The sequence below is a fragment of the Oncorhynchus nerka genome, linkage group LG28 (genome assembly GCF_034236695.1).
Source record: "Oncorhynchus nerka isolate Pitt River linkage group LG28, Oner_Uvic_2.0, whole genome shotgun sequence".
Lineage (NCBI taxonomy): Eukaryota > Metazoa > Chordata > Actinopteri > Salmoniformes > Salmonidae > Oncorhynchus > Oncorhynchus nerka.
This window is the reverse complement of record NC_088423.1, coordinates 78,963,487-78,982,776: the sequence shown is the minus strand read 5'-3', so window position 1 is coordinate 78,982,776 and position 19,290 is coordinate 78,963,487. Positions and strand designations below refer to the sequence as shown.

The 19,290-nt window shown below is 41.4% G+C and overlaps 1 protein-coding gene across 3 annotated transcripts; it reads left to right on the top strand.

The window, feature by feature from the left end:
• The first annotated feature begins 1,662 nt into the window (after positions 1-1,662).
• On the top strand, positions 1,663-5,994 carry LOC115116663 (calcitonin-1). Of its 3 annotated transcripts, XM_065012587.1 has the most exons (5): positions 1,663-1,755; positions 2,472-2,562; positions 3,267-3,401; positions 5,019-5,216; positions 5,484-5,994. In XM_065012587.1, exons 2-4 carry the CDS (start codon positions 2,477-2,479, stop codon positions 5,188-5,190), a joined length of 393 nt encoding a protein of 130 aa, XP_064868659.1. In that variant the 5' UTR covers positions 1,663-1,755; positions 2,472-2,476; the 3' UTR covers positions 5,191-5,216; positions 5,484-5,994. The 3 variants fall into 3 exon arrangements, with proteins under 3 accessions (XP_064868659.1, XP_029501012.1, XP_064868658.1); XM_029645152.1 differs by lacking the exons at positions 5,019-5,216; positions 5,484-5,994 and adding an exon at positions 4,116-4,692; XM_065012586.1 differs by lacking the exons at positions 1,663-1,755; positions 5,019-5,216; positions 5,484-5,994 and adding an exon at positions 4,116-4,692 and having other exon boundaries at positions 2,223-2,562.
• Positions 5,995-19,290: the final 13,296 nt, after the last annotated feature.

Sequence of the window (19,290 nt, the reverse complement as noted above, 5' to 3'; positions counted from 1 at the left end):
CAGTACAGTGCATCATGTCACATGTCAGTGTTCCCTCCCTCTCTGTTCAGATAAGACAATGATTATCTGTCTCCTGATATAACTTACACCAGGTTGATGCACCGTGAGATACTCTGACCAAAATAGATCGGAAAGGTTACTGTATTGAATTGAAAGTTAGAAACGGGGAACAGAAAGTTGAGGTAGGGACTGAGATGATCCATAGATATGTGGTCATGCTGCATCTGTTCACATATAGTTAGGCCTTTATTCTGGAGTGGCAATTAATTATAGTCAGGCAAGCCTGTACGCCTACACAGTTTCCGCTGTCTCCGGGAGCACCGAGGGGGGTGGACCCTGGCTCTGTCCAATTTCCCTGATTTAGTGGCTCCGTCATAGGCCCGGCACTCTGTTCAATAGCACTAAAAGCCTCATCCACACTAATGGGGTTCCTCCGTGACGCAAAAGAAGACTCTTGGGCAGGATGCTTTACGATACCTTACCCAATAATGTAAAGTAAGGGGAACAAGATGATGCCCAGAGACCAACAGCTCTGTAATTGGGTCTGAGAAATTGGGCCGACTCTTGTCAGCCACACCATCGATTCCCTGAAAAGAGCAGTTCAATGAGGAGTCAGTAGTGTAATGTATGGAGAAGGGGATGGGAATTGATTATGGAATATGAAGTATTAACTATGTCATTGTTCCAAAAAATACCACAAGACTAATGTCCAAGCATTTCACAGAGCTAGTTTAAACTGCCTACATCTTTGAATTTATAATGTCTAAAATGTTACACGTGTCATCCATTTTTGGATGTAGAAAAGCCCTAAGAATGCTGTATATTCTGATAATCTTCTAATTCTGGTCATCAAAATTAAGCAGCCTGACCAACTCAACAATTATGTTTCAATATCATCAATTAAAATATTATAACAGTTGTTATCAAATAACCCAAACATGTATATTTTAAATTAATATAACAACACATGATCGTTGCCTGATAATTCTGTAGTACAGCGTTTCCCATCTCCAGTCCTCGAGTACCCCCAACAGTATATATTTTTGTTGTGGCCCAGGACAAGCACACCTGATTCTACTTGTCAACTAAAGTTGAATCAGGTGTTTTTGTCCGGGGCTACAACAAAAATGTGTGCTGTTTGGTAACTGGAGGACCGGAGTTGGGAAAACAAAGCACGGTGTAGTAGTGTTCCCAGTCTCATTATTTGACATTGAAACAAACACAACAAATGTGTCTCAAGAGTTGGAGAGCTGCAATGTGTCTGTTTGTACAGTAGGTGGCTCTGCCAGCAAGTCCAACAAGGGATGTCTTATTCTCTTGATTCCTCAAAAACATAAAGCAATGGAACATTGTTGGGACCTTTAAAATATTTAGAACTATTTTGGGATGATTTCAGTATCTGCCAGTCTGATTTGGCCCTCTCCTCAATGGAAATTATGATATCAAATGGTGCAAATGACTGGCAGATTTTTGTGAATGGAGCATTTTGTGACAGAACGATGACGTCATTTGTGTTCTATCGTCTTTACTGGTTTCTCGTAACCGCTGGACGGTACTGATTGGCTAGTGGATGGGGCTGAATGCTCTGATTGGCTAAAATTAGATAATTAAACAACTTCTTAGTCAGTACAGAAACCCAAGTGGTAGATATATAAGACAGGACATTGTAGCAGGGTGCAACAGATTCACAAGTTGGTCTAAAGCTTGAAGTACCTCAACTCATTCCATCTTCGTCCACGAAAACAACCAATCACGGTAAGCAGAGAATTTCAACCACTTTTCTGTGTACATGATGCATTGGGTTAGCATGGATGGGATGTCATTTCTGTGGCTATTAGATATTCTGTTAAATCTGCAGAGTATTCCAGTGATGATAGAGGGGACAGAATGAGATGGCGTAAACTTTGCCTAGGCCTTTGACCCTCTGTGAGATGCTGCTGAGAAATGCAGTTCAGATGGCTTTTCAAGGGTAGATGAGGTGATTGTGAGTTTAAACTACAGCTGGGTTTAGACTACAGCTCATTCCACTAATGCATGGGCTCCTGTGGGAGCCACTGTCTGGCTGGCTGGGGCTCTAACTCCTAATCTAGATAGTATCACTAATGCCTTCCTCCTCAATGTCTGGTACTGCGTCTCCAAGCCCAGCTCTTCTCTTCAGTTAGAGGGGAGCACTGAGACTAGATGGCTCACTCTGATAGCAGGGAACTAGGGACTTTGGTAGGACTGTCTCATCGCAGAAGGGAAGAGAATGCTTTGGGACAGGGAGAGTGAGATGGGGAGCTTCTTCACTCCCAGTAGAACAGTGAGAAACTGAACTGAGATGGATGGAGCTTACATGCGATACATCATGTGTAGGGACAATCAAACATGTTTGTTTTGATGAAAGGCTTATTTCATTCTGCTTTGAGAGAAATGTGAATGTTTTTAAAGGAAAGTTTCTGGGGTTGTGGATGTAATGTGTTTTACCACAGGGACCATGGTTATGATGAAGCTCTCTGCCCTCCTCATGACCTATTTCCTGGTCATTTGTCAGATGTACAGCTCACATGCAGCTCCAGCCAGGTGAGGATCAGAGCACGTTATATACACTGTAATGTCCAGTCAGTCACTGAAATGTATGTATAGACTACAGAGATGTTCATTTGTAGCAAATCCCAAAAGGAAACGCCATCTGTTATTTCATTGATAATTTTCTAAAGAGGTATCTTGGCAGCCACATAAATCTTATGTATGCTAATTTAGATTATTTTGTTTTCAGATAACATGATGTGATTACAGAAATCCATACATTACGTTACATTAAATGCCCTCTTTTCAGTAAAATGATCCAATTGGATTACGATATCGTAATCTAATCAATCCGGTGACTCATGAAGCCATTCTCTGTATAACCTCCTAACCACTTCTATCCATTTGGAAACAATCCAACTTAATGCCACAGCAATAGGCTAAGATGATTGCTATTGCATGTAGAATATTTCCAAATGGTTGTAGAATACATGGGTGTTCAATATTCCGGATAGAGAGACCCTGGTCACCGTTCTTACTACAATATTGATTTAGTCATAAAGCTCTAAGTTGGCTACCTGTCAGCTTTTTAAAAGGAACACTTTTAGCAGATTGTTTTGAGTTTGGCTCGTATCCCTTAAAGCAGGAGTCAATGGCTTTTAGCTGGAGCAAACTCACATAACCTACATCATACTATTTTTAACCCAGTGCTGGTGCAGTTCATCAAGTGATCAACCTAATTGCCTATGTGTTTTCAGAACTGGTTTAGAGTCCATGACAGACCAAGTCACGCTAACTGACTATGAAGCCCGAAGGCTACTCAACGCCATCGTCAAGGAGTTTGTTCAAATGACTTCAGAGGAACTGGAGCAACAAGCCAATGAAGGAAATAGGTAGGTACAGTTCTCCTCATCTCCACAACTTGTTTTTAATAACATTCATTTTCATTTTCTCTAGGTTTACTTGGTGTATACTATATGGATGACGCATGTTCCTATTATTCAGGAAAACATATAAGCCCAAATGTCTAATATGTGGCCAGTCCTTTGCTGCCTCCTGTAGCAGTCAGAGCTATGGGTATTTATTAAAGACACAGAGGTATGGACATCGCCCAACCATCAACAGGGAGATCTAGAGTTAAAGCATATATTCTCTGTGTTTATCTATGCATGGGTTTTTGGAACACTTCATTTTAATGTATTCATTATTTAAGCATTGTTTATGAGAAAGCCTGTTGCGGAATGCTAAATGATAAATAACCCTAAAGAATGGAAGAAAGCATGGGAATTAGTGCAAGAGAAATGGGACGCATGACAGCAGTTGTGCTGTTTGTTATAATTTAACTATGACGCTATAAGCAGGATTGCCGCATGAGCCTAAGTAACTGAGGTCATTATAGCTATAGACTATTTTCAATTGCCTGTGTTGGACTTGATAGCATGGCTTTAAACTGTTATTTTTATATAAATGCAAGTAAAAACTGACTTTGAAATGCATGATGTTGGAATACAGTGTTATTACTGTAGCATGTGGATAACAGCAGGATGCATCTGCATGCCATGGTTACTATGAGCCTGTTTCTGCATGTTTGTCTCTCTCTCTAACAGCCTGGATAGACCCATGTCCAAGCGTTGCTCCAACCTCAGCACCTGTGTGCTGGGCAAACTGTCACAAGAGCTGCACAAATTGCAGACGTACCCCCGCACCAACACGGGAAGTGGCACGCCTGGCAAGAAACGCAGCTTGCCTGAGAGCAACCGCTATGCAAGCTATGGAGACTCATATGATGGAATCTGAGCGGTCCTCCCCTCCATCAGCCCTAGTTAACCTGACCCCTCTGTTCCAGCCTAGCCTGATGATTGCTGATGCATGTGAATCTTGCTTGACCGACTGCAGAGAAACCTTGATGTCCCGCAATGTCCCTGCTCTCTTTTTCTTTTGTTAAAATCCCCTTTTTTGACAGAGAATAAAATATATAAGTACAAAGCAGAGTCCAATCCTTTAGATTTAGAAAGTGAATAATGATTTAGATTCACTTCCCTATCTTAAGGTGTATGATATCCCTTTACTATACAGATCATTCACAATATTTAAACGTTTTAATCAAAACAAAAATCTTAATCAATGCTTCTTTCAACCGTGACTTGGGTTCTTGTTTAATAAACATATTTTTTTATGCCAGAACATATTTTCCTTCTTAATTATTCAAGTGAAACAAAGCCTTTTAACATCTTTAATAGTTCACAACAGTTTGAACAATATAAGCCACAGTTTATTTGCTATGTAAACGTAAATTCACAATACATTTGAGGTAAGTTGAATAACTAACTGTTTAGATCTCTGAATGTCTTTATTTTCAATTTCATGATATATATTATACATTTTCTCCAGCAAACAGTAATGTATTACCTTTGTACTTTTTATTGTAATTCATACATTTTGTATCTTTGTAATAAATCCTGAATTTAGGAGAGGTTTGTATGACCAGTCCTTTCTCTTCCTAAAAGCAGCGTTACAGCACAGAAGCGTGCGTGCAATACTGCCACATGTGTCACCCACCGCCTGGCTGACTTCCTGAACAGATCAGGAGGAATGGGCAACAGTAACTTCGTCCCCACCAACGTGGGCGCCAAGGCGTTCGGACGACGAAGGAGAGACAGCCCCATGACAGCACCTATGTGAACGTGTCAACAGGCCTCAGGGATTTGGTATAACAACATTCTACACTCCTCTCTCTTCCCACTGCTGTGCCTCTAACTGTCAACCTCTGTCTGTCTCTACTGTATCTCTAATGCTCTTTCCCCAGCCTCTGTCTTTCCACATCTATTCTACTTCAGTACTCTTCAGACAGTCTCTTTGTAACTTTGCTGGCCTTCAAATTTGGTCTATGTCTTATGGATGAATACAAGTTGGGAGTTAGAGTTCAGTAGAAAGGAGGATAAACAGTAATTTCCTTCCATTTTCTCTCCCTGCAGAGTATGAGCCCTTTAGTGAGACAACAATACATCCTGTCCTGAACCAACTACAGACATCTGGGAATGACAACGCTTCACTGTTTTAAAAAAACAACCTTCAAACTACAGAACTGATTTCCTGCATACCTCTTGCATACTCTGTGTTACCGATATTCATTTTTGCTCTATAACCATGAGGAGATTGCAAAAAAAATTAAAGAACTAACTTCTGTTATGTCAATTTTCACCAGATCATTACCCTGTACAAGCCAGTTGGTTCTGTCCCGTTTTGGCTTAGAGCACATGTACAGTTTGACCCTGACTCCCCACCCCTCCTCTCTCCTGTGTCAGCAGCACACTGCAGGGGGGCGGAGACTACATCAAGCTCCGCCCCCACAAGCTTCCCTGACCATGGCTGTGTCTTGTGCCTTGATGTTGACCACTTCTTCACGTTTCATTAATTGTACAGTATGTTTAAAGAGTGAAAGGAAACAGATAGAAGAATCTAAATATTGTAACAATTGTGAATCTAAGCAAGATTAAAATGTATTTTAGATACATATGGGTCGGTGTACTTGTTTTATTCTGCAATGATCTATCTAAGCCCTTAGATCCCAATATCTACTAAGCTAACATATGGAATTGTTTTAAGATGGTCATAAAATGGATCATTTAGCCATTTGATTTTGAATTTTAGGAGTCTCTAGGTATAAAAATATATATATATTTTTAAAAAAGAATTTGGTGAAACATAGAATTTGGTCTTTACTGCTATAGCCCATAGAAATACATTGAATGCCACATTTGTATATGACAAAACAGACAGTCAAAAAATAAATAATAAGGAATAAGGTTTTGAAGTGACTGTCCTATATCTGGGAATCTGGTCATGTTATTAGTGGCACACTTTGCCATTTTTACACCCTGGTATTGGGTTACCTTCAGACTAAAGCTTGTGTGTGTCTTAGAGCAGAACAACCAACACCTTCGTGTTAGTTTGTAGCTCTGACTGTTCGGTCTGGACAGTCAGTTTTGTGAGAAGACCTCTTCGATATGAGGGCGTCTGCGACAGAGTTCAGCTTGTGGATGTCGTAGAGCTTGCCATGTTTGTCTGTCGATGGTGGTGACTTATTCGTTTGTAGCACAGATAAATCGACTAAGGGATTTGAATCGTAAAGAGCAGACAGAGCTGACGGTACACTACATTTAACATTTTCAACATGAGCAGTTTCTTATGGTACATGACACTTAACATTACCAACATGAGCAGTTTCGTATGGTACATGACACTTAACATTACCAACACTAGCAATGTATTATGGTACATGACACTTAACATTACCAACATGAGCAGTTTATTATGGTACATGACACTTAACATTACCAACGGTAGCAGTTTATTATGGTACATGACACTTAACATGGCCAACATGAGCAGTGTATTATGGTACATGACACTTAACATTACCAACATGAGCAGTTTCTTATGGTACATGACACTTAACATTACCAACACGAGCAATTTATTATGGTACATGGCACTTAACATTACCGGCATGAGCAGTTTATTATGGTACATGGAACTTAACATTACCAACATAAGCAGTTTCTTATGATACATGACACTTAACATTACCAACACGAGCAAATGATTATGGTACATGACACTTAACATTGCCAACATGAGCAGTTTCTTATGGTACATGACACTTAACATTACCAACACGAGCAAATGATTATGGTACATTACACTTAACATTACCAACACGAGCAATGTATTATGGTACATGACACTTAACAGTACCAACATGAGCAGTTGTGTATGGTACATGACACTTAACATTACCAGCACGAGCAATGTCCTATGGTACATGACACTTAACATTACCATCACGAGCAATTTATTATGGTACATGCCACTTAACATTACCAACATGAGCATTTTCTTATGGTACCTGACACTTAATGTTACCAACACAAGCAATTTATTATGGTACATGGCACTTAACATTACCGGCATGAGCAGTTTATTATGGTACATGGCACTTAACATTACCAACATAAGCAGTTTCTTATGATACATGACACTTAACATTGCCAACATGAGCAGTTTCTTATGGTACATGACACTTAACATTACCAACACGAGCAAATGATTATGGTACATGACACTTAACATTACCAACACGAGCAATGTATTATGGTACATGACACTTAACAGTACCAACATGAGCAGTTGTGTATGGTACATGACACTTAACATTACCATCACGAGCAATTTATTATGGTACATGCCACTTAACATTACCAACATGAGCATTTTCTTATGGTACGTGACACTTAATGTTACCAACACAATCAATTTATTATGGTACATGGCACTTAACATTACCAACATGAGCAGTTTCTTATGGCACATGACACTTAACATGACCAACATGAGCAGTTTCTTATGGTACATGCCACTTAACATTACCAACATGAGCAATTTATTATGGTACATGACATTAACATGACCAACACAATCAGTTTATTATGGTACATGACACTTAACATTGCCAACATGAGCATTTTATTATGGTACATGACACCTAACATTACCAACATGAGCAATTTATTATGGTACATGGCACTTAATTAACATTTCCTTTATTTCCAACGTATCATGCTGTATATGCTCAGATCATCAACATAGCCTTGATCACAATGCAGCGTTCCACATTATATACCAAATATTCTTTAATTGAATTTGACCTAATGGTTACAGAACAAACATCATGCATGTATCCACATGTAAGAAATGGTATATAGTGTTTATACACTGATCTTTCCAGGACAAAAGCAAAAGGCTATTTTACATACCACAACCACATCCAGGACCATGTTGATATTGTTTATTAATAAATAAAGGTAAAATAAATAAAAAATCTTACTCCCTAAACACAACAAATGAGTACCAACGATACAGAGAACGTAGTCTATACCAAACGTTCTAGTTGTATTCTCCATTGACCTTATGAAGACATCCTTTGTTCATATTTCATACTGATGTCACCAATAACATGAGAATTGGTTTCAGATCAATAATGACTTTAATAAAGGCACATATAGGTACATATGTTTCAGTATCATAGGCCTATATGTGCTGCACTAGTCTGTGAGTTAGGTATACCGATCTAGAGTATTTTCAGTGTATTTCTGTAGCCAGGTCCTAGCCCAGCCCTGCCAATGTGATTTAGACAGCATCTCCATTAGCTTTGCTGTCCCCAATTTAATCAAGCGCCCACATGGTCTCTCCAAGATACTACACCCTACACAGCTAAATCACATGTCACAGAGCCACACATCGCCCACTGGGATAACTATTCTGTTATATTTACATGTATCCATGAATAAAGAATAAAGATATTTTCATAGCACTGTTATTCTATTGTTTCAGTTATTTTGAGGTTTAATGCATATTCTGTGTTGGGGTGAATAAAAAGTGCAGTGACTTCTTATTTCTGAAATATAATGGGACTGAGCATAAAAGTAATAAAAAGTTTTTCTGGGATACATTAAACCAAATCAAGGGATGGAAAGAGGTTTACAATCCTTATCAATAGTAGAGCTTCCACATCAGAGTTGTGTATTGGCTTTGTGAGGTAGTGATTTGCACGTAAAATATATTCTGTCGTAAAGATGGCGACAGTTACTCTGACCTCTTGTCAACAGATTGCAGACACAGCTCACAAGGCCCACATGTTATTGCCTTATTAGCTCCTTTGCGCATTGTTAAAGGCAATGTAGTCTCCTGGGTCTCTGTGAAGACACACTCTGAGTTGCAGAGCTTCACGCCTGCTTGTCTTCCCTAATTGACGTGCTTGTTCTCCCACTACTTTGACCTCTCTTTTCAGTTCCTCTTCTGGGAGAGGAGGCTCCGGTTTGTTTTCACAAGTATCAATTCATTTCAACCCCCTAAGGAGCTCTGCTTAATAAGACTGCTCTTTTTTTACACCACCGAATGAATTGTATTATAGTAATGATAACATGTTTATCAGCTTTTAATATATCCAGTGGGGAATATTGTAGCATGGCATTAGCGGTAGCAAAGCTGTTGATTTGTATGAACTACATGTATCTGTATCATGGATAATACTACAGTACATGGATGTTGTATATGGTATTTGGTATTTTATTAGGATCCCCATTAACTGTTGCAAAAATAGCAGCTATTCTTCCTGGGGTCCACACAAAACATGAAACATGACATAATACAGAACATGAATAGACACAAACATCTCAAGGACAGAACTACATATGGATGTATACTGACGTGTGCATTGTGTTGCATTGGAGTCATGTGCAGAATGTATGTCATATACAGTACAACGCACATTGCATACTATAGGTCTGATTTTCCGTCATCTGTATTACAAATAGCCCTCATTCTGTGTTTCATAATTATCCCTTGTTCCTCTGAGGTAACCATCCCATCCCTCCCATCCCTCTTATATGAGAGATTACTTTTCTCCAACAAAATATGGTTTTGCAAACCTAGGCTTTGGATTGAACGTGGGCGACTAAAGATAAAATACAACATGGTGCATAATATATTATTCCATGGTGTCTACTGAGGAATAGCACAATCCAGAAACAATGTCAACAGGATCTCTTCTCACTTTTTAATCGCTACAGGATAGTGTAGAGGTGAATTATTTATTTCCCTCTGTTACGCAATCAGACACACTGTTACCTGGAGAATTTTACCTCACAAACATTACAACACAGTTGGAATATGACTACAGGTATGTTAACTGTGACAGCAGCTTCAAGATGCATACTGTCATTTTAGACAATCGGTAACGTCACTGAAGCATTGACTCACAGGAGAGTGAAATGGACACAGAAACAGTGCTGCAATTATTATTATTATTTTTAAATAAAATGTCCTTTATTATTTTCTTCTAACCCTACCACCCCTCCTGTCACGTCTACTCCCACTCCTCCCCTCCGGCGCTCGACCTCGCTGGTCTACTAACCACCAGCCCTGGGATCCATAGTTACACTCACCTGGCAACCTTCATTACGCACACCTTCGCCTGATCATTAGACACACCTGGACTTCATCACTTCCCTGATTACTCCCCCTTTATCTAGCACTCCTTTGTTATCACCCATCAGGCAGTATTGTTTCTGTGTTACGTTCAGACGCTACTCTTGTTCCTTTATGTTGGCGCCGGAGGGTAGGGCTGCCTTCTTATCGACTCTCAACCAATCATGCTATTGTGTTTGTTTTTTCGCGTTGTTCGTAACTTGTTTTGTACATCATGTTGCTGCTACCGTCTCTTATGACCGAAAAGAGCTTCTGGGCATCAGAACTGAGATTATTCACCTCAAATTGGACAAGGAGTTGTTCTTCAGTGAGTCAGACACGAGGGACATATTGCAAACACCCGACCAGTCCCCGATCCCTGTGATTCGCTGGAGAAAGAAACTGAGATTTAGAGGCAAAAGATTTGGGTGCCTTGCAAGGATCAGGCAACGAGTGGCTAATCTGCCCCTGCCTTCCATTCTGCTAGCTAACGTTAAATCGCTGAAAAATAAATGGGACGAACTGAAAGCACGTATATCTTACAAACGGGACATTAAAAACTGTAATATCTTATGTTTTAGCGAATTGTGGCTTAACGACGACATTAAGAACAAACAGCTGGTGGGTTATACACTCTATCGGCAAGACAGAACAGGAGCCTCTGGTAAGATATGGGGCGGGGGCCTATGCATTTATGTAAACAACAGCTGGTGCACGATATCTAAGGAAGTCTCAAAGTTTTGCTCACCTGAGGTAGAGTATCTCATGATAAGCTGTAGACCACACTAAATACCTAGAGAGTTTTCATCTGTACTTTTCGTAGCTGTCTACATACCACCACAGAGCAGCAGATAGCCTAGTGGTTAGAACATTGGACTAGTAACCAGAAGGTTGCAGGTTCGAATCCCAAGGCTGACAAGGTCATAATCTGTCATTCTGCCCCTGAACAAGGCAGTTAACCCACTGTTCCTAGGCCATCATTGAAAATAAGAATTTGTTCTTAACTTACTTGCCTGATGCCATAAGCAAACAGGAAAACGCTCACACAGAGGTGGTGCTCCTGGTGGCCGATGACTATTAACTCAGTTAAACTGAATTTCTATCAGCATGTTAAATGTGCAACCAGAGGGGGAAACATTTCTAGACCCCCTTTACTCCACACACAGACAGGTACAAATCTGACCATAACTATGCCCTCTGACGAACCATCAAACAGGCAAAGCATCAATACAGGACTAAGATCGAATCGTACTACAGCAGCTCCGACGCTTGTCGATGTGGAAGGGCGTGCGAACTATTACAGACTACGAAGGGAAGCACAACCGAGAGTTGCCCAGTGACACTAGCCTACTACACAAGCTAAATAACTTCTATGCTTGCTTTGAAGCAAGTAACACTGAAACATGCATGAGCGCATCAGCTGGTCTGGATGACTGTGTGATCACGCTGCTCTCCACAGCTGATGTGAGTAAGACCTTTAAACAGGTCAACATTCACAAGGCTGCTGGGCCAGATGGATTACCAGGACATGTACTCCGAGCATGCGCTGACCAACTGGCAAGTGTCTTCACTGACATTTTCAACCTCTCCCTGTCTGACTCTGTAATACCAACATGTTTCAAGCAGACTACCATAGTCCCTCATCTTAATTTTGGGAATGATCACAAAGTTTATCCAGAACTCAGATTGGGGGCGGAGCTAGCATGTTGGAGTGAACGGCTGTGCATGAGAGGCTCCTGCAACTTTTTTGCGAAATAATCTAATTTAACCTACTTTATGGCACTTTTTACAACAAACGTTTCTTTCTAATACAAGATTGTAACTTTTTATATGAAAATGCCGAGTAATAAGCGACCAAAGGACAATAAATTCACAGCGGAGGCCTACTCCCCACTAAACAACGAGACAGACATGGCGGGAGGCACATGCAACAACGAGACACTTACAGAACTTACCCGGGCTTTGGGGGAGCTACGTGTTGCTATAGCTGAGGATCTTAAGGCAACTATTGCTGAGCTGGACACCAAAATCGAGAGCTTCATTCGAACGGTCGCTTCGTATGGCCAGAGTATTGTGGACCTTGAGAAAGCTTCTGAATTCAACGCTGGCAGGATCGACGAGTTAGAGAAGCTATGCACGTCATTGCAGGATACTGTGCAGAGGCTTTCTGTGAAAGTGGTGGACCTGGAGGGCCGATCCAGACGTAATAACCTTCGCGTTGTTGGTCTGGCAGAGGGGATAGAGGCGGGCTCTCGCCCTACCGACTTCTTCGCCAAGCTATTGAAGGATGCAATGGGATCGGATGTTTTGGATTCGGATCCCCAGCTGGACCGCGCACATCGCTCTCTTGTCCCAGTGCCTGGACCGGGCCAACGTCCTCGCCCAGTAATAATCTGTTGTCACAGTTTCAAGACCAAGGATTTTATCCTGCGTGAAGCTCGAATGAGGGGCAACCTGTCACATAAAGGGCATCCATTCCGTGTCTATGAGGATTATGCGCCCGATGTGGCAAAGCATCGCGCAGACTACAGAGATGTCATGACCAAACTCTACAAACTCCATCTTCGCCCAGCCTTACTCTTCCCTGCAAAGACTAAGAATTACCCCGCCTTCCGGTGAGAAGATTTGGCTCTCCTCGGTTTTGGACGCAGAGAAGTTTATCCGGGGATATACACCAATCCCCCGTACAGGTTAGAGTGCCTTGTTAGTGCGTGTTAGGGTCTGCTCATGGACTCGAATCCATACTATACCATATTGGGTGAAAACGTATTAAACGGGCTCAACAAGGGATACCGAGCATGTAAGACGCTGAGCAGACCAATGGATGGCGGTCAGAGCTCTCATTTAACGTTAAATTCACTTTCATCCCGGCTGTGCTCAGCGATGCATATTTTTTACTTCCAGGTTTGATCACTGACACCTTCGGACGGATATACTTATATTCCCCCACTTTTGTTTTGTTTCGTTATTTATTTTACAATCCTTACATCACTCTTACTACCATATCATACCATTTATTTATTGCTTGCAGGGGACTGGGGGTGATGGTTGGGAGGGGGCAGACGCCTGGTTAGCAAGTTGATGTTTTGTGCCGTTCTGCCTTTGTCTGGCCGTGGGCCTCTCTCCCGACTAGTCCCACCAGCCCTCTGTAGTGCTTATGTATGTGTAGGTGTGCGTAAATATAATTACTATTTGTACTTTATTACTATTTTCTCTTAGCATTTTAGTATTATGTATGTGTATATTTTAAATCAGTGTAGATTGTTATTCTGGGGTATAAATGTTTGTATGTGTATGTGTGCATATGGATGTATATATATATATATATATTCTTTAAATATATATATGATTTTTTTGTGTGGGTATGTATACATACATGTATATGTATGGATGTGTGTGTGTGTATGTATATATATAGGTATGTGTATGTATATATATGTGTGTGTGTATGTATGTATATATATATGTGTGTGTGTGTATATGTGTGTATGTATGTGTATATATATATGTATGTGTGTATGTATGTGTATATATATATATGTATGTGTATGTATGTATGTGTGTATATATATATATATATATATATATATATATATAAGGTATATATTTTTACTTATTTTTTATTAAACTTTTTTTTTTTTATGGGGGGGGGACGTTTAATTTAACAAAGCCTTGTTCCGATCTCCTGACCCACAGTATGTAAAGGTACGGCTGACTAGGTCGGTTGCGGATGGTTTATTTTTTGACCGGCAGTGCTTAGCAATATTATCTTGAGGCTATATCTTGCTTATCTCTGGGATTGACCCAGGATGACGCTTAAATGCGCAATATGTTTAAGTTGCAACTTATTCGGTTTAGGTTTATTAGATGCTAACTGAACACTTAACTCCTTCATATGTTAGTAGAAGTTCTAGGATAGTGAGAGGTGAACGTATAGTTGGGATTTTATTTTTGTTTTACCTCTTGTTCGAGGTCGCGCCGTGCTTTTTTGGCATCGGCCAGACAATGTGTTTATTATTTTTATTTTTCCTTTTTTTCTCTCCTGTTTGTACATGCCTGTTAAATGTGGGTTGATGGGGGGTAAGTGTTGGGGAAATTAGGGGAACAGGGTGGGAAGTAAAGGTGCTTGCAGGGGGGGAGGGGTGGGTTGGATACTGCTCGGGTGTAGGTGCTACATATGCTGATCGTGATGGTTTAGTGCGCTTTCTTACCTTTTTATCAAGTTACATGGTATGCAGGCCACCATAGGAACTACAAACGAGAGGAGGGCGGGGCTTACATTCACTTCCTGGAATGTCAAGGGTTTAAACGAACCAATTAAGAGGGGCAAGGTCCTAGCCCACTTGAAAGCACTTTCGTCTGATATTATATTTTTGCAAGAAACCCATCTGAAGAATAACTCTCATAGCAGACTTAAGTGTAGGTGGGTGGGGCAAGTGTATCACTCTAACTTCTCTGCCAAAACGAGAGGCACAGCGATTCTGGTACGGAAAGGAATTCCCTTTCTACATAAAACCACTATTGCGGATAAAGAGGGTCGGTATGTGATCGCAATAGGAGAAATCCACTCTACCTCAGTAACTCTACTAAATATCTATGGGCCAAACATTGACAACCCCTCTTTTTTCAAAAGAGTCCTTGCCCTGATTCCAGATATCTCCCATACTAACCTGGTCATTGGAGGGGACCTTAACTGTGTGCTAGACCAATATTTGGATAGATCCTCTACCCGGCGAACCCCTACCTCCTATTCAAGTGAATTATTGAATACCTACATAAAAAATTCTAACTTATTTGATATATGGAGACGACACACAATTAATCTTCTCCTTTCCCCCTTCTGATGACCAGGTGGCGAATCGCATCTCTGCATGTCTGGCAGACATATCAGTGTGGATGATGGATCACCACCTCAAGCTGAACCTCGGCAAGACGGAGCTGCTCTTCCTCCCGGGGAAGGACTGCCCGTTCCATGATCTCGCCATCACGGTTGACAACTCCATTGTGTCCTCCTCCCAGAGCGCTAAGAATCTTGGCGTGATCCTGGACAACACCCTGTCGTTCTCAACTAACATCAAGGCGGTGGCCCGTTCTTGTAGGTTCATGCTCTACAACATCCGCAGAGTACGACCCTGCCTCACACAGGAAGGCAGGTCCTAATCCAGGCACTTGTCATCTCCCGTCTGGATTACTGCAACTCGCTGTTGGCTGGGCTCCCTGCCTGTGCCATTAAACCCCTACAACTCATCCAGAACGCCGCAGCCCGTCTGGTGTTCAACCTTCCCAAGTTCTCTCACGTCACCCCACTCCTCCGCTCTCTCCACTGGCTTCCAGTTGAAGCTCGCATCCGCTACAAGACCATGGTGCTTGCCTACGGAGCTGTGAGGGGAACGGCACCTCAGTACCTCCAGGCTCTGATCAGGCCCTACACCCAAACAAGGGCACTGCGTTCATCCACCTCTGGCCTGCTCGCCTCCCTACCACTGAGGAAGTACAGTTCCCGCGCAGCCCAGTCAAAACTGTTCGCTGCTCTGGCCCCCCAATGGTGGAACAAACTCCCTCACGACGCCAGGACAGCGGAGTCAATCACCACCTTCCGGAGACACCTGAAACCCCACCTCTTTCAGGAATACCTAGGATAGGATAAAGTAATCCTTCTCACCCCCCCCTTAAAAGATTTAGATGCACTATTGTAAAGTGGCTGTTCCACTGGATGTCTTAAGGTGAACGCACCAATTTGTAAGTCGCTCTGGATAAGAGCGTCTGCTAAATGACTTAAATGTAAATGTAAATATGGAGGATCGCTAACCCTACGGGTAGGGAATACTCCTTTTACTCTCATGTTCACAAGGTTTACACTCGAATTGACTACTTTTTGTTGGATGCTAGACTACTCCCCTATACCTGTAATGTGAGGTATCATGATATTATAATCTCGGACCACAGTCCACTCACCTTCTCCCTGAGATTGGGTGACATTGTACCAAACGAGAGGGTCTGGAGGTTGAATCCTCAGCTCCTCACAGAACCAACATTCTGTGAATATCTTAAAGACCAAATTAAATTTTTCTTTGATACCAACGACAACACAGAGACCTCCCCAGCATTATTGTGGGAAACACTGAAGGCTTATCTGAGAGGCTGTATCATCTCCTTTCAGGCTGCCAGGAGTAGGCAAAACAGAGGAAAACTGGAAGAACTAGAGGGACAAATTCACTTACTGGATAGGGAGAATGCTAGCCACCCATCTATGGAGAAACATAAAAAAAATTACCTCTTTAAAATGTGAATATAATCAGATTCTCTCAGCTAAAATGGCTAAATCTTTTCTCTATGCCAAGCAAAAATATTTTGAGTTTGGTGACAAACCACACAAATTACTCGCCAGACAACTTCGAAAAAATGTGAGTGACCGAATGATTCACAGGGTTAAATCTGCATCTGGGGAATTACTCTCTTCCCCCAAAGACATCAATGACAGATTCCGGCAGTTTTATGAGACTCTATATACATCTAAAGCGAATCCTAACCCCTTAATTATGCAAACATTTTTGGAGGACTGTAATCTTCCTGCCCTGAACCAGGAAGATTCTAACTTCCTGAATAAGGAAATATCTCTTGATGAAATCCGAGAAACAATTAAATCTCTAAAGAGTGGCAAGACCCCGGGCCCAGATGGATACCCTGGTGAATTCTATAAAACATTCAGCAACATGCTCTCCCCTATCTGCACAAAATGTTGATTCAGGCCAATGAGGATGGAGCTCTCCCTTCTACTTTGGACGAAGCGTTCATTACAGTTATACATAAGAAGGGTAAAGATCCAGAAGAGGTAGGGTCATACAGACTAATATCTCTCCTTAATACAGACCAAAAGATTTTAGCAAAAACTCTGGCTAACAGGCTTAGCACTTTAATTGGCAAATTGGTCCATTCGGATCAGACCGGCTTTATCCCTAACAGAAACTCATTCTTCAATCTCAGGCGCCTCCTCAATATTATGTATTCTCAGAGGTTACCCAACGTGGACCTTGCCGTCATATCTCTTGACGCCTTGAAAAGGCCTTTGACCAAGTTGAGTGGCCCTATCTATTCAAGGTCCTACAGAAATTTAATATTGAGATAGGTTCATAAATTGGATCCAGCTTTTATATAGGAACCCCTGTGCCAGAATACTCACTAACCAATCATTGTCGCCCGATTTAACCTCAACAGGGGACAAGGCAGGGTTGTGCGCTGTCGCCTATGCTCTTCGCCCTAATTATCGAACCGCTCGCTCAGACGATTAGATCTCATGCAGCAATACACGGCTATAATACTAAAGATACTCTAAATAAGATCTCCCTATACGCAGATGACATCCTCCTCTATGTAACAGAACCCCAGGCTAGTATCCCAGCTATTCTTGATGTGATCAATTTGTTTGGTACCTTCTCGGGATACAGAATAAATTGGAACAAGAGTGAATTAATGCCCATACGGTCGCAAAATACCTCCTGGCTAGAACATCTCCCATTTAAGTTATCTTCAGAAAAATTTACCTACCTAGGAATTGTAGTTAACAAACAATACTCCTTACTATTTAAAGAGAATTTCCCCTCTCTGATACAAAAACTAAAAAGCAAACATACTATTTTGGAGAACTCTCCCAATTTCTCTGCTCGGAAGAATTAATGCCATTAAAATGGTCTTCCTCCCACAACTGCTCTACCTATATCAGAACATCCCAGTATTCATACCTAAATCCTTTCATAAACAACTGGACTCAATTATCAATCCTTTCATCTGGGATTATAAAACACACAGGATAGGTAAAAAACACCTCTGTAAATCCAAGATGGAAGGAGGATTGTCTCTCCCAAATTGTATATTTTATTACTGGGCCGCTAACCTCCGCATTGTTACGTTTCTGTTGGATGACGTACTCCCGGCATCCAGCTGGCTTAGTATGGAGCGTGAGGAGTGTCACCCCTTCTCTATTGGCGCTGTGATTTTGTCGTCTGTCAATCTGGAGATGTCACTTTATTGTAACAATCCTATAATACATAGCACAGTCCGAATCTGGAAGCAAATTAAAGTCCACTTTGAGCTCAGACCAATGTCATTCATGCTCCCTGTCGCCAGGAATCCCTCCTTTGCCCCTTCTAACCTTGATAACACCTTTGAGCGATGGGGAGAGTTGGGGATAAGTACCATAGGGGATTTATACATAGAAGGGACCTTTGCTTCCTTTGAGCTGCTGAGGGAAACTTATAATCTTCCCAGAAGTAATTTTTTCAGATACCTACAAATTAGAGACTACGTTAGAAAACACCTCCCAACATTTGGGAATGCGAAACCTTCCATGTTTGACGGATGCATAAAAATATGCCCCACCTCAGATAAACTGATATCGCGTCTATATGATGCTTTTCAATCTGTTAGCACACCTTCTACTGATGCCATCAAGGCAAAATGGGAGGAAGAACTAGGGACTGACATCTCAGTGGCAGACTGGGAAGAGAGCTTGGAGTATATCCACACATGCTCCATTAATTCCAGACATCGTCTCATACAATTCAAGGTATTACACAGATTACACTATTCCAAAACTAAACTGCATAGGATATTTCCTGACACATCCCCTACATGTGATAAATGTCAGGCTACGCAGGGTACACTACTCCACTGCTTTGCCCTATGCTCTAGCTTGCATGGTTATTGGTGTGGAATTTTTAGGATCCTCTCTGACGTTTTGGAGACTTCAATAGATCC